At 39.8% G+C, this 15755-nt stretch overlaps 1 protein-coding gene across 9 annotated transcripts in view; it reads left to right on the top strand.

Moving 5' to 3' along the window:
* Nucleotides 1-15755, top strand: part of TRIP12 (thyroid hormone receptor interactor 12) — a 79738-nt gene that overhangs the window by 39642 nt on the left and 24341 nt on the right. For 8 of the 9 annotated variants that reach the window (XM_064666411.1, XM_064666416.1, XM_064666419.1 and 5 more), the window contains 12 exons: nt 6644-6749; nt 8002-8138; nt 9065-9148; nt 10516-10611; nt 11594-11742; nt 12060-12095; nt 12182-12277; nt 12679-12771; nt 12903-13064; nt 14582-14650; nt 14763-14928; nt 15630-15747. In XM_064666411.1, coding sequence (XP_064522481.1) covers nt 6644-6749; nt 8002-8138; nt 9065-9148; nt 10516-10611; nt 11594-11742; nt 12060-12095; nt 12182-12277; nt 12679-12771; nt 12903-13064; nt 14582-14650; nt 14763-14928; nt 15630-15747 — 1312 coding nt within the window. The remainder of the gene's footprint in view (nt 1-6643; nt 6750-8001; nt 8139-9064; nt 9149-10515; nt 10612-11593; nt 11743-12059; nt 12096-12181; nt 12278-12678; nt 12772-12902; nt 13065-14581; nt 14651-14762; nt 14929-15629; nt 15748-15755) is intronic. The other variant, XM_064666418.1, reaches the window with a different exon arrangement.

Here is a 15755-nt window from a genome sequence, read left to right on the forward strand (position 1 = left end):
GGACGAATTTGAAGTATTTTAACAAAATACACATTTTGGATAATGCTGAGAAGTGTCATGAAAATATGAAGACAATAAACCACGGGTTGGTTTTTAAGAAAGACTGGATAAGTTCAAATTTATTTTCTGTAGCAGGCCAGTAGCCTTGGAGGATAAGGGAGCAGAAGGAGATGATGTCTTGTACAAATATTAACACCCTAAAGCTTTCTGAAGCAGTAAGGCAAACAGTGATCTTGATGAAATTGGGGTGTGCACTGTCTGCCTGGAAACATGTCCTTAGAAGTCATAGTAATCCTGTGTAGAAACTGAAAGCTTAAACTCAGTAGGCTTGTATAGGTGTATACTATGAAACACATGCTTGAAGAAGATGGAACTAGGACTTATAGAACTAGTGGGAGATAAGCAAAAAGTCAAACATTCTAGAATGAAAAGTGGGAGGAGAGGGGAGATTATTCAGGCTAACATAAAGTCATAGAGTGGTTTGGGTTGAAGGGATCTTAAAGGTCATCTCATTCCAACCCCCCTGCCACAGCAAGGCCACCTTCCAGGTTGCTCAGAGCCCCATCCAGTCAGCCATGGCTATATAAATGCAATGCTGTTCCCTTCTGAGTGTTGCAGTTCAGGAAGTACAGGAAGTATTATTAGATGTTGTGATTTTTAAGGGAAAAACAAGAAGAGCTGATCTGGCTTAGTCTGCTGAAGACAAGAATGAGGAGAAACATGGTTGCCATCTTGGCAGAAGGTTTTCACATGGTGGAGGAGAATACCCTGAGGTTTCTTGTCCAGTCCTCACTGGATAATTAATAGGTTTTAAATCCAGCCAAGGTGACTTTCAGAGTGTTAGCTACACAGCATTCTCTGTAACTGAGCAGTAACATCAGTGAATAACAGCTATGCAATATATTGGAATAATAAAAACAGGCTAGACTAAAGTTTTTCGCATCCATTTGAGTAGCTGAATATTTCTTCATGGGGGGGGCAAAAGAGGAAGAAAACAAGTTTCTCATTTTGCTCTCTTGATTTGACTATTTTCACATCCCTTTCAATCCGTATATGTTGTAGGGGCTTTTTAAATATTGCAAATTGGGTCATCTTCCTGATTATGTAACAATATAAAAACAGTAATTATGTTTCCATTATTAGGGAAATCTTTGCTGTCCTTTGTGTAGTGTCTTGTGGCCCTTAAGTAGGAGGAAGCTGGAAACTGTGGCTGGGACAGTGCTGAGTGCAGGGTAACATAGAGTAGCTGTCTCTGACTGAGAAATCTCTACTAATGCTGTCAGATTTGGCTAGAGGGATTGTTGGGATACACTGAAAAGCCACATGAACATAAACACAGAGTGTGAATAGTGTAGAACTCCTGGCTTTGAGGGATTTGACAGAGGTGAGGAGAAAAGAGTCTGAAAATAGCTCTGAATTAGTTTATTTGGGATTGTGGGTAACAGTGCTGGCTTGGGTGATGGTTGTTGGAGCCTTGGGGTTGTGGACTTGGGATTGAGGAAGTAAGATGGCTGGCTTGGAGATAATAGCTGTAATTGTGGTGATGGGCTGTGAGGGACCATAATCAAGAGCTGAGGGTGTCTGGGTTGGTCCTGAGGGAGGGTAATAATGGAATATTAGAATGACAGGAGGCTGTCTTACCTTCCACTGCCCTTCACCCTCTCTCAGTGAGGAGAGCAGACCAGCACAGGAGCCAATCTTAAATCTGAACTTCCAATCTTAACCAGTAAATCTCTCCTGATTACCTTTCTGAACTGCAAATAAAGGGTTTTCTGGGTTATGAACTGTGAAAGTTTGACTGACTTTGTTTTGACTTGGGTGATACACTGACTCAAGTGATCGCAGTACAGCTGCATTCAGAACTTGTTTCTTTCACACAACAAAATATGCCTTTAAAAAAAGTGCTGACCAGGAAACAGACTTAAATGTGAAGTTGTTAAGATTTTTCTAGTTTGATTTCTGTTAGGCTGTGCTATTTCAGGTTTAGCCTGTTTGAGTCTGTTTTCCTTCTGACTCATAAACATGAGTGTTTGGCATGCAAATAGGATGATGTCAGGACACAAGCAATATATGCCTGTTAGTTTTGAAGTTTTGGCAGGTATTGAATGTGAACTGCTTAAATGTAATTTTCTTTTTGTTTATTGAAAGTCCATGTCTGTTCATAACTTTTACTAAAACAGATCTCCTGATGACTTTTCCTTGGCTGCTGGAATTGGGTTAGAGATCACTTAGGTAAAGTTGACACCCACAAATCCTCCATGGGCCCTGGTGGGATGTTCCTACAGGTGCTGAGGGAGCAGGCAGATGTTACTGCTAAGCCACTCTCCATCTTCTTTGAAAGATCACAGAGAACAGCAGAGGTGCCTGAGGACTGGAGGAAAGCCGATGTCACTTCAGTCTTCAATAAGGCAAGAAGGAGGACCCAGGAAAACCATAGGCTGGTCACCCTCACCTCTGTCCCTGGAAAGATGATGGAACAGCTCGTGCTGCATGTTGTCTCTAAGCATATGAAGGAAAAGCTTGTCGTAGTAGTCACCAAGGGGAAATAATGCTTGGCCAGTCTGATAGTCTTCTGTGATGGCTGGGTAGATGAGGGGAGAGCAGTGGATGTTGTCTGCCTTGACTTCAGCGAGGCTTTGGACACTGTCTCCCATAACATCTTCATAGGTAGCACAGGGAGAGTGGGTAAGATGAGTGACAGTGAACTGGACTGAGAACTGACTGAATGGCAGAGTTCAGAGGGTTGTGATCAGCGACACCATGTCCAGTTGGAGGCCTGTAGCTCACAGCATTCCACAGGGATCAGTACAGGGTCTAGTCCTGTTCTACTTGTTTATCAGTGACCTGGATGAAGTGTCAGAATGCACCCTCAGCAAGTTTGGAGAAGATACAAAAGAGAGAGGAGTGGCTGACACAGCAGAAGGCTGTGCTGCCATTCAGTGAAACCTGGAGAGTTGGATGGAGAGAAACCAGCTGAAGTTCAGCAAAGGCAAGTGTAGGATCCTGCACCTGGGGAGATACAACCCCAGGCACCATTGCATGTTGGGGGCTGATCTACTGGAAAGCAGCTCTGTGCAGAAGGAGCTGGGGGTCCTGGTGGACAAGCTGTCCATGAGCTGGCAGTGTTGTGCTGTTGTGGCCAAGAAGGCCCGTGGTGTTCTGGGGTGCATTAGGAAGAGCATTGTCAGCACATCAAGAGAGGTGATCCTGCCCCTCTACTCTGCCTTCATGAGGCCTCACTTGGAGTGCCGTGTCCAGTTCTGGGCTCCCCAGTTCAAGAAAGACAAGGAATTACTGGGAAAGGTTCAGTGGAGGGCTATGAAGATGATGAGAAGACTGAAACATCTCATGAGGAAAGGCTGAGAGAGCTGCACCTGTTTAGCCTGGAGAAGAGATGACTTATCAATACATGGCTCTATATAATACAGAAATAGTGCTGAATAAATAACTTCTGGAGATGAACATAAATCTATTCCTCTGAAATCCCTTGCTGTCTGTGGCAATATGACTGATGCTTTCCTTCATCAGGCAGTCACAGGGCATCTCTAATCTCATTTCTCTTAATGCTGGTTGTGCCCTATTTGCCAGTGAAGGCTTGCAACTTTTAGCCTCCTGCAAGTCCTCTAGACACAGGACTAACTTTCAGTTGGGAGGCTGTGTTGGCCATCCCAAATTCTGATGACAGTGCAAGTGAAATGAAGAAGGTTTAGTCTGAAGAAATTAAGTCTTGAAGTTTTGGTATTGGGAAGACTCAGAGAATTCGCAAAAGATGCAGGTGGTAAGATTGACTTAAGAAGCCTTTGTAAACAATGAACTTTAAGGGCAGAGAATGGCAGTGAACAGCAGGGAGAGACGATCTGGAACGTCTTTCTTTGCTTCCTTTGTAACCTTAGAAATTAATAGGGGGAGGATGAAGCTCAAATGTGCCCTGGTAGATGCATCAGACATAGAGAACTAAAGACTTGGGAAAAGAAACGTGCACAAAGATCTGACAAGTAGAACATTCTTGAGCAGCAAGAGAAAATGCGCTCAACTCTTCCAAGAGCTCGGGCTGGGATTTATTCTGCAGCTCACCCTCCAAATGGTAACCAGGTAACTACCTGCTCTACAACTGAGGTGATTATTGAGGTAATTCAGTTTAAAGAGATGGCTCAGCTAATTTAATGTCTCTTAGTGAAAAGGGACAACCCGTTTTATAGCTTCTTTGCTCTACTATAGTGTCTGCTCATCCGACCCCTGTAAAGCAAGCTCAGCTTGCCAAACTGGCAGAATACTAAAAGAAGAAAATGTGTGTCAGGTGTGCACTTTGTACATCTTGGGACTGATTTGGGGACAAGAAGACATGAGTGAGTGTGCCATACTGTTAAAAAACAGTAAGTTGTTAAGCTAGGTCTGCTGCTTTGTGAAACCTTTGCCCTTAGCAGAAATCCTGTTCTGATCCATTAAGTCAGTCTTATGTCACTTACAGTGAATGTGTGGTGTGTCATTGGTGGCCTGTTACTAAGCTAATAAGGTACCTGATGTTAAGGTCTGACTGCTTGGAAATGATGACCCACAGATTTGCAGTAATAAATGGTGAGCTACCATAAAGGATGAAAATGTGAATTTTTTCCCAGTGAACTCTACTGTAACAAGATGATTGATTTATTCTTCTAAATGTAAAGCAAAGGTACATTTCACTTAGAATTTTACCGTAGAGTTACAGGGTTTAAGTAGCCTACTTTTCCATGAGTTCCATATGTTACATATGGAAAAGTATACCTCTGAACCCAGAGGGGTAAACATGTTTTGCCTGTGGAGCAGTACAGTGCTATACCTAGTGCCAGTTAAAGCATGCATTCTCTGGTGTGAAATACAACCAGCTTGGAGGGAAGTTCTGCTGTACCTTTGGACTTCTACTACTTGAGAAACTTAGCTACGACACGGGATCCTGCTGCAGCTGTTTCAAGTGATTTTTGTCTTGTATCTCTATGACACTCTTCTTTCTCTTGTCACCCCTCACAAGTATCTCACTTTATGTACCTAGTGTTGGAGTAATTGTGTATTTCTACTGTAGCAACTTCAACTTATTTTTGGTTTCAAAGTTTATGTAGTAAGCATGCCACTGCTTCTTGAACACTTGAAAAAGCTACATATTTTGTTCTATATGTACAGACCATCTGAAAATTCAAGTGGCTGGCCTGCTTCAGTTCAGTGCTTGGTGGCTTTTAAATACAATACCCTGTTGTGTTCTTAAGGTTGCCATATTTCTTGGGTTGGTAAGCCAAGTGTGTGGTAAATCTGTGAATATCAGGTTAACCTTCATCTGCATCGAACTTAACCTGCACACAGATTGTGTTCCCAGTCAGATACACTGTAGTAGTGTTTGAAAGGACACACTGTTGGCCAGGTCAGTAGTAGCTTTTCAGATCAGTTTGCCTTTTCTGTTAAATATCCAGTCAGAAGCTGCATAGTTATTACATCCCTCAGTACCACAACTCTGCATTCCTAGGATGTTTTAGGATTAAGGAAGTAGACAGGAGCCAGTTTGATAAGTACTGAACTCAAACACATTGCATGTTTAAAGGTGTTTTATTTCTTCTTTGTTGCCAGAGGGGGGAGCAGTGATCTAACCTCCTCATCTCTTCAAAATTATTTACTTCTCTTCTAGTAATAGTATGTCTGAACTTAATGTTATAAATTTCTCTTTTATTTTATTGACTTATTGTAGAGGTAAGAGGGGCACTGCAGTGTCAAATTGAGCCTGATAAAGATTTTTAATTTTGACATTTAAATTATCAGTTTTCCAGTTTGGAAGCTGCTATGGGGTATTTCAACCTGATAATAAGCTTGCTGAGAATGTTGTGTCACGTGGGTTTTTTGTGTGCTTAAGATTTACCTGGTTCTGTGGTGGGATGTCATCAGAACAATGGCTTTGTAACCTAGAGCAAATTAGTATCAACTGGGTCATTTTCAACAGTGCAAATACTTGTAAATTAAAAACTTGAACTCCGTTTCCAAAGCCTTGAGGATATGCTTGATTATTTTCATCAAAGGAGGCCTCATGACAGAGGGGCTGGAGGGGTGTAGTTGAAATAGGAATGCAAATAATACACATGATAGACCTCAGCACTGGCAGTGCTTGACTCCAGGAGGGGGGCGTGGTTTTGATTTTATACAGTTATTTTAAAGCCAGACTAATGTGAATAAAACTGACCAAAAATTGAGATCACAACCACCACTGCCCTCCCTCCCCAAAGTGTAATTTCTTTTCCTTTTTAAGACTAAAGCATCTTCTTGTGTTTAGACATCAACATGTGGAAATAATAAACTTGTATCCCATAATTTGTTACCTATTTAGCATAAGAAAGACTTAGAAGCTCTTTTGTAACCGTAGTATGTATTTTAGGAAAAGGTACCTACATAACAACTTGGAGTTTAGTGTTACTTAGCTTAAAATAATAAGTAAAAGTAAGTGCCTGAACTTTTCTTTTACTGGTCTAGCAGTTCAGTGCAAGGTGACTAAAAGCTGAGGTGGGCTTAGTGTGGTTCTTATGTAGAAGCTTTTCTTCTGCGTGGAGGTTTCCCGTACAGGAAAATTTCTTTGTAGAACTGCTGTGTATTTAAAGACTGATTTCCTCTCAATTCTTTACATATTGCATAGGTCTAAGAAAATCTACAAAGAAGCGCAGTGAATCACCACCTGCTGAGCTCCCCAGCTTGCGGCGGAGCACACGGCAAAAGACCACGGGCTCCTGTGCTAGCACCAGGTAGAACTTCAGCAAACCAATTTCTGCAGTGAATTGATGTTGATGTCACTTGCATGCATGAAAACTGGCCTTGTCTATCTCCTACTTGGCTGTTGTAAAAGTAGCTGTAGCTTTGATGGCTCTGTACACCAGTGTCATGGATACAACAAAGGATTGGTCACCAGCAGACTTCCAGTATGTCCCTCATCTCTGGAGGTGGAGGGAAAGAAACACCCAAAGTCAGTGTCACAAACTTAAGTAATCCTGTTCTTAGGGAGGTTTTTTTTTAAAAAGATACTTAACACAGAGAATGAGAGAGAGTGCTGAACTATTGTCCATCATGACTAGTAAAATAGATGCTTGTTTTGAAAAATGAGACTTCATGGTACCACGTAGCAGTCTGTTTTAATAGTGTGCACTATTAAGCTGACTCAGCTTGTCAGCAGCTTTGTCTGAACAATACTACATTTAAGTGCTTAGTATACTTCCTAATGCAGAGGAAAATTAGCCCTGAATTAGTTATTTTAAACAGCTGGTAGATTAAGTGGGAGGGGAGAGTTAATGTGTCCTGTGGTGCAAAAATCTTGTAGCTGTATAGATTCTGGAACCAGACCTAGGAAGCCTGAACAAGTTTTATTTTTGTTCTTATGCCTAGACTGTGTTTAGTAGTTCCAGCAATACTTTTTTTTCCCTCTTCCACACCATAAAAAAACCCCACTTCTGAAGCCTCGGTTCTGTTGTCAAGTGAGCATTTCAATTTGACTGTTTACTTTGTAGGCATGTGTATTTGTAGTGATGATGACAGTAGTGTTTAAAACAGCAGATTTAAATAGACTCATCCCCTCAAACTTATTCTGGCACTGAAAACCATGTTGAGCATCAGAGTCCTCTTTCAGTAGTTCAGAACTTCCTTTAAAGATGGTTACTCTTATTATTGGGCTTCTCAAATGTGTACATGATTGTAACTAACAGTCACTTTAATCTTGCTCATTTTTACTGTTGTATTTTAGTGTAGACTGCCTTGTCTTGAAGGGTATAATGTAAGGACCTGGCTGTAATCCATTAGTGTAAACAGATCACTGCATGGTGTGGGGCAAGGAGGGCAAAGAAGGGTTGGATAATTTTGTGACGATTGATTCTTAAACAAATTATTAGTTTGTGTAGTGTTGTGGTAGTGATCTGCATAGATGTTATACAGTCTTGAGTAGACTTATACTAATGAATCCCTTGTCATAGTTCATAAGGTCTGAAACTTTGTGTTTTGAACCTTTAGTCGGCGAGGCTCTGGCCTGGGCAAAAGAGGAGCAGCTGAAGCTCGCCGACAGGAGAAGATGGCTGATCCTGACAACAACCAGGATGGAGTTAACTCTTCAGCTGCACGAACAGACGAGCCTCCCCAGGGAGCTGCAGGTAAGAAGAAATTCCAACTAAAGCATTTTTAGCATAATAATGATGATATAATAATAATAATGATACAGACTTCTTTGCATTTGAAAATAATTAAATGGTTCTGAGTAAGCTCATAAATTATTATGGAAGGTTTTTGAGTGAGAGGGGTCTTCTCTTTTGCGTTTGGTTTCTTGGCTGTCTGATACATGGGTCAATTATGCTTTCTTGTAGTTTCCAAACTATATTCAATAAACCAGACTTTAGTTTTCAAGCTTCTCTCTCTTTTAAAAAAAGTAACTTCAGCTGATGCTACATAAATTACTACCAACTGAAAAGACACTGAATGGTTTAGAATACAGAAGGCATCGTGTACCTGTAAAAGCTCTGTTGAAATTACTCATAAATATTCTACAGGTTTTCTGTTGAAATTGCAAGCATGTCTGTACTGGAGAAATTTATAACTAAGTTAAATATTATTACTTGCACAGTCCTATTAAATGATAATGTTATCATCTGGTCCTAATCAGTAGTGAGTTCAAAGGTGCTTTCCAGTAATTATGCTGAATGGTAGAAAATATTAAGTGTTCTATGCTTAAAGCCAGCCACATCAGTACTGAAAGTTAAAATTAATGAAAACCTAAGTGCAGTGTAATACTCAATTAAGAAAAGCATAAATTTATTAAGGATACTGGTAAATCTATCTGAAATGTAATTTGTGGATCTAGCTGTACTTTTTCATTATATTGTGTGGATTTAGCCACTCTCTTCAGCTTTTGGAAAGTACTAGACCTGTAGACTGGTCTGCTTTGAAATGGAAGTTGTATAGAAGTTGACTGGTGGCAGTGTTAGATGCAGAGCACACTTTTGATGGCAGAGACTTTTTTCATGTGAATTTTGTAGCTTTAAAGGCACTGTAACTTGCGTTAATCTCTATTTTGTTTCTTTAGCTTCTAGTTCTGTTGCTGGAGCTGTAGGTATGACAACTTCTGGAGAAAGTGAGTCAGATGATTCTGAGATGGGAAGACTACAAGGTATAAAAGTTGTTATTAATTTACCTCTGTTTGCAGCCTATAAATAGCCATACTTACACAAATTCTGTATTACATGTAGTGGGAAGGCTGTATTTTGTTTCACTGTCTGCGAATGTGTTGCTTTGCTTACAGTAATTCTGAAGTATGGAGTTACAAGCCTTAATATACTAAAGATGCAAGAATTTGGAAGTAATGTCTGGAGGGGGTGGCATATTCATTTACATGGTGTATAATACACTACTACTGATGATTTTCTGGGAGGAGGTGGAGGTAGAGAACTGAGAACTCAGTCCCAAGTGTGTAAGCTCAAATATCAAAATAATCTTTGCAAGCATGTTTTCAGTTCACAGGCCAGGTTAAACCTATTGTACTCTGCCTGCTTCTGGATAACATTTTTTTTTTTTTGTGCTTGTCATTGATACCCATGTTGCTATAAGCTTTGACCAAACAAAATCTGAATGTTCTTAAAATGCTTGCTTTTGTGCTTGGGCTAAAGGACTCCGGTCTCTCAAAACCCAGGAGTACAAACAGGTATAAACTCAGTTTGCATGTCCTGCAATTGGACTAATGATTTTGCTGCTACATTGCAGGGAGTCCTGAGATTATGATCTCCCTTGCAAATGAGAGGTTTTGGTTAATCTGGGTATTTAATGTGAAGTGAGTGCTGTGTCAGTACCAGTTCACTAGCTTGTAGTTCTCAGTAAGCACAGGTATGCATTAGGAATATAGAACTAAATTGGTTTTCACTATTAATGATTATTTTATCAATCAGCAGTAGTCATGATTGCTACAATAAAAATCAGAATCTGCCAGTTAGTTTAGTTTAAGTAACACTACTGTAAAGTGTTTAAAATCAATCAAAAAAGAAACCCGCTAATAGCTAGCAGAGTTCTTCCCTTTTCTGCACATCAGCAGATAAAGATATGAACCTGTTTTTCAGTGGCATTTTTTTTCAGATTAGTAGTGACATGCAGTTTCTGAAAATGTGAAGATAACCTTAACCTATTTTATGTAGTTTGAGTTCAGATTTGAAATTACAGCCTGGTATATCTGCTATTGTAGCTCTAGACTTACAACAGTTTAACAGACCAGATTTCTGTGAAATGCATAACTCTGGACACTCAGCGGGTGACTTCTTAAAGGGCCTTAATGCTCTGATACTTACAGAAATGAGTTACTTATCCTCCAAAGGTCATCTTTTCGGTGTTTTTTTGGAAATCAAGGTAGCTGCAGTCATCTAATTCTAATTCTTCTTTCTTAAAATATCAAAATTCTAGCAATCTTAAATGATAACATCATGGAATTTAAGCTTTTAAAAATATTCGTAGAAGCTTTGACAATGGCTGTTATCCTCTGTTTGCTTTTAGCTCTATTAGAGGCTAGGGGTCTTCCTCCTCACCTGTTTGGCCCTCTTGGTCCTCGGATGTCGCAGCTCTTCCACAGGACAATTGGAAGTGGAGCTAGTAAGCAAAGTTTGTCTAATTTGACTTAATTCTTTCCACTTCCAGACTAGTAGAATTCAGCCACTAGTAAATCTAATATTTGTATTAGCTTCATAGTTTAATATTTTACGTGTTGGAGACTTGTATGTCATGATAGTGCTAGACCACCGGTCAAAAATATTAATTTACTTGTCTTCTTGTAAGGAAGAGAAATCTGCTTTAGCTGTATTTCTTTTCTTTTCTTTTTTTGGGGGCATCTTAATGTTCCATTCTAGGTGGGGAAGGGAGGGTTCTTGCCTTTTCACCCCTTCCTTATCTTTTTCTTTTGCATGATGGGCTGCTTAACAAAAGACCTCTCCCAACCCCCTTGGGTTTTTTGCTAGCTTTAAACAAGTGCTTAAGCTAGCTTTAAAACTACTTGTAGATGTCAGTTCTAAGTTATGCTGGTTTTAGTTTCAGAAGTGTCTTAAGTTTCAGACAGAAATAATTCCCTTCAGATGGTGTGTCAGTGAGAACGTGGGTCCTTAGGCTTTGTTCCCCCAGGTCTGCACTATGCAGCTGGATGAGATGTGTACCTTCTAGTCTAAGTCTGTTTGGCTTCCCAGGAGAGCCAGAGGCAGCCTGTTACACTGCATGCCAAGGAGAGGATGGGGTCTCATGTGCTGTATGATCTGGGAGGGTGTTGAAAAGTCCTTTGCTTTACGAAGGTTTGGTGGGTGGTGTGGGTTCTGGCACCTGCTGTAGGTTGGCAAGATGGCTGTGAGGAGCAGTGTGGCGGACTCCCTGTGCTGACCAGTCTGCACTGGAAAGACAGCCAAGAGAGATTTTGTCTCCCTTTCCTATCCTACCTTTTTATGACAGGGAAAGGAAGTGAAACTACAAATACAGAGGAAAACAAACTATCTCTGGTCTTCCGCTCTGGCAGAAGTATAGCATAACAGTTCCCTTGAACACTTATGTTTTCTAATATCTTCTTTCCTAATTTTTTTTTCTGGACAACTAGGTTCTAAAGCCCAACAGCTTTTACAAGGTCTCCAAGCCACTGATGAAAGTCAGCAACTACAGGCAGTGATTGAGATGTGCCAGCTGTTGGTCATGGGAAATGAAGAAACATTAGGAGGGTTTCCAGTCAAGAGTGTTGTACCAGCTTTGGTAAAGATTTAGTCTCATGTTTCTATTGGAGGATATAATATTTCATTCAATATCTTGCTTAATTTTTTTAATTTATATTATATAGACTTCCTTGTATTTATGCATATGTTTATCACATTATGTGGTTTTGAGGGCGAGTTTTGGGAAATTTTGGTAGTCCTGTTAATTCTTTAATAGCTCAAGCTTAGGTAGGTTCTTTTGAAACTTACCCACAGTCAAAGTCCCGAGTCAAGCTACAGTAGTGATTTGTACCCTTTTTTACGATGATACCTAGATAATTTTTTCTAAACTAACAATACTTTTTTTTTTAAAACCAGATAACGCTGCTGCAGATGGAGCACAACTTTGACATTGTAAGTAATCTGTAATATTTCAGAAACTTTTGAAATGCAAAAATACGTCATCTGAACTTAAAACCAAATATTTGTTTATTTAATAGATGAATCATGCATGCCGAGCCTTAACATACATGATGGAAGCACTTCCCAGATCATCTGCTGTAGTGGTAGATGCAATTCCTGTCTTCTTGGAAAAGGTAAAATGAAATCAAAACAGTGATAAAATGGTACGAAGGTGTTTTAACTTTAAGAAATACCATTAAGATAACAGCTTCTTTTCACCGCTTACAAGATAACACATAATGCATGAGAGTCTTTTAAAACCACATTTAATTTTGTTCCCATCCTCGCTGAGTGGTGCAGTCTGATCCACTGAGAGCTTTTGGTCAGGTTGATGTTGCAGAGGTGCTGTGTAATTGAGCTGTTGTCTCCTGGAGTAGCTTCATACCCGAGATAACCTAAACTGGCAGGCTTGGTTCCATCTGCTTCATTAGCATGTGTATCTTAGTAGAGACTGTCTGTCCGAGTGTTGATGAAGGTGATTACTTTTACAGATTGGTTTAGAAATTGAGCTACAAGCTTTTTTGTTTCCTTGTAGCTGCAAGTTATCCAGTGCATTGATGTGGCAGAGCAGGCGCTTACAGCCCTGGAGATGTTGTCCCGCAGGCACAGCAAAGCCATTCTGCAGGCAGTAAGTGACAAAACCTGCCCTCTTACCTCGACCATTTCCACATCTTGGTGATCTTCTGTGAAGGTGAAATGAGAAAACAACTTTCTGTGACTTCAGCAGCACTGAAAGTGAAAATGTTTGTTTTGTTATAGGGTGGGCTGGCAGACTGTTTGCTGTATCTGGAATTCTTCAGTATAAATGCACAGAGGAATGCACTAGCTATCGCTGCCAACTGCTGCCAGAGTATAACACCTGATGAGTTTCACTTTGTGGCAGATTCTTTGCCACTGCTTACACAAAGGTTAACCCATCAGGTAAGAAGCTATTAAAAAATGGAAAGTTCTAATTTTTAAGTGAAAGTAGTATAAAGTTGCCTCCAGATACCTAGTTCTTTATTGTGTATTATTTGCCTTTGCAATGTGATAATTGTCTTTAAGTTTCTGTACTATCAAGTTGCAATATCCTAATGTGCATATGGGCTTTTTGTTCTTTGTAAGCATGCTGTAAGGATTTGTGACATTATATAAAATGAGGTAAATAAGGTAGTTAAACTTGGAGCATGAATAATAGTGGGTTTGTAGTCCTTGTAAGAACTACAAGGACATCAGAAAAAGGAAGTCTAGTAGTATTACTGTTGTTTTTTTTCCTTAACAGATGTCTCGCAAGGTTCTCTCCCACTTTTAACTCAGAACAGCTTCAGTTTCAGTTTTTGTGTCCTTTTTCACTGCTTTCACTTTTTGGGAGGGCTTATGGCTTTTAAAAAAAAGTTCCTATTCTTGCACAATAGTTTGAAGTGATAAATCCTAAATCATGGGGCTCTTAAATGCTATCTATCCTGCAAAGTTGTTGTGTTCATAAATGAGCACCTACAAAAGAGATTTCTGATGATCTGCTTGGCTGGCAGATCCCTATTATAAAGATGAAAAATGAGAGGTATATTGTTTGTTAACAAATAAACTTAATGGAAGCTTTCAGGCAATGGTTTTGTGTGTTCTTGTGCTGTTCTTAATTTTGCAAACATCATCTTGCTGAAAGACTATTTGAATCTTTGAAGCAGCCTCACAGAGTCAGTTGTCAGCTTTAGATTGTACTTTAGGAGCAGGAAGCACCATTCTTAGCAATAGTAGGGATAGGTACTGATTCCTGCTCTCTGAAGAGAAGCTACAACCCCAAAAAGTAAGATTTCAAGAAATTTGGAGCTGGAAATTTTCTGGAAAAGAATCTTGAGTTTGCTTTTAACAGAATAGTTAAATCGGATAATTGTCTAGTCCTAGCTACCCTGCAAGGTCAGCTAGAGCAGATTGTCCAGGAGCATGTCCAGCTGATTTTTTTGTTTGTTGAAAATATCTTCAAGGGTGGAGACTCAGTCTCTCTGGGTAACCTGCTCTGGTGTTCAGCATTTGCTGTGCTGGTTGTGCTGCATGATATAAAAAATGGGCCCCATGTATTCTATAGAACAGTAGCCTTCACTCCTGCTTATTATCGATATCTTCTGTTACTTGGCTTTGTAGCTCCTTTCCCTTTTGTTTCCTCCTTGCAGAATCCAAAAAGAATATTATAGATCCATGTATTTGTCTCTAAAGGTCACTAATGGTATTAGTGTTGCAAGTGTGAGGTATTTCCCAGGGAATATGCAGGAGCACAGTCCTATCAGAGGTCGGTTTAGAATGTATCAATTAATTTAAAATTGAGAGCTATGATGTTCTGTAAAATATGATTCAGATGGCCTTTTTGGAGATATTTTATGAATGCCTGGAAATGACAGGATGATCCTATGCAAGTTAATGTATTTCAATTCAAACAAATACTTAACTTTTTTTTTTTATAACAGGATAAAAAGTCTGTTGAAAGCACTTGTCTCTGTTTTGCACGGCTAGTGGACAACTTCCAGCATGAGGAGGTAACGGTGTGGATGGGGATGGATTTTTGTTTCTTACTTCCCTCCCTCTATTTCTCTTGAGGGCTTACCTCTCAAAGACTAATGTTTCCCATTTTGCTGTTCCTTCCTGAAGAACTTGCTGCAGCAGGTTGCTTCCAAGGACTTGTTAACAAATATCCAGCAACTCTTGGTTGTGACGCCTCCAATCCTGAGCTCAGGAATGTTCATCATGGTGGTGCGCATGTTCTCCCTGATGTGCTCCAATTGCCCTACACTTGCAGTCCAGCTCATGAAGCAAAGTGAGTTCTTACTCTTTCATATTCTAGGGGACCTGTTCAAGTTAATGCCTACAGTCAATATGGGCCTCTCTGTAACTTGATTATGTAAATATTTTGTTCTTTCAATTGTTCTCTCTCTTACTGTGCTTCCCCTGAGATATAGTTCAGTTGAACTTGTTGAAAGGTTTTATTCAGAGGGTTTTTTCTGCCCTTTCCTATCTAGTTGTTGTCACTGGAGTGCTCACCTAATTTTGAGTCTGTATTAGCTGCACAAATTACTCTCATTCCAACACAAATTGAATAATTCTTTTTATGGTCTACACAATGTGGGGGGACCATGTGATTTAAGTACTTTTTCTAAGGTAAAACATTAACAAAGTAGGTGCTCTACAGCTGTCTTAGTCATCACTTGTTTTCCTTGTTTCATCTCATAAATTTTGACTTGTCACTTAATCTACCCTGTATGTTTCCCTGTTTTCTTCTGTGTGCTGTATACTGAGTGACACTTCTCCCCTAGAAGTCCATTAGAGATAAAAACCCCAAACCAAGAAAACCACAAACCCCAGAGCTGAGAACAAACACATTTCTTACACTGTTCAAAAAGATGGCTTTTGTCTTACTGTCTACTGTCTCTTTGCTTTGGGCAGTAACTGTGTAGTGTCCAACAGGAAATGGAGTCCATATTCTGATACAGGCAATCTCATGAATAATAATTTTTATAGATATTGCAGAAACTCTTCACTTCCTTCTTTGTGGAGCCTCAAATGGGAGTTGTCAAGAACAAATTGACCTTGTTCCACGCAGTCCTCAAGAACTTTATGAGCTTACTTCTCTTATCTGGTAAGTTT

The sequence above is a fragment of the Pseudopipra pipra genome, chromosome 10 (assembly GCF_036250125.1).
Source record: "Pseudopipra pipra isolate bDixPip1 chromosome 10, bDixPip1.hap1, whole genome shotgun sequence".
NCBI lineage: Eukaryota > Metazoa > Chordata > Aves > Passeriformes > Pipridae > Pseudopipra > Pseudopipra pipra.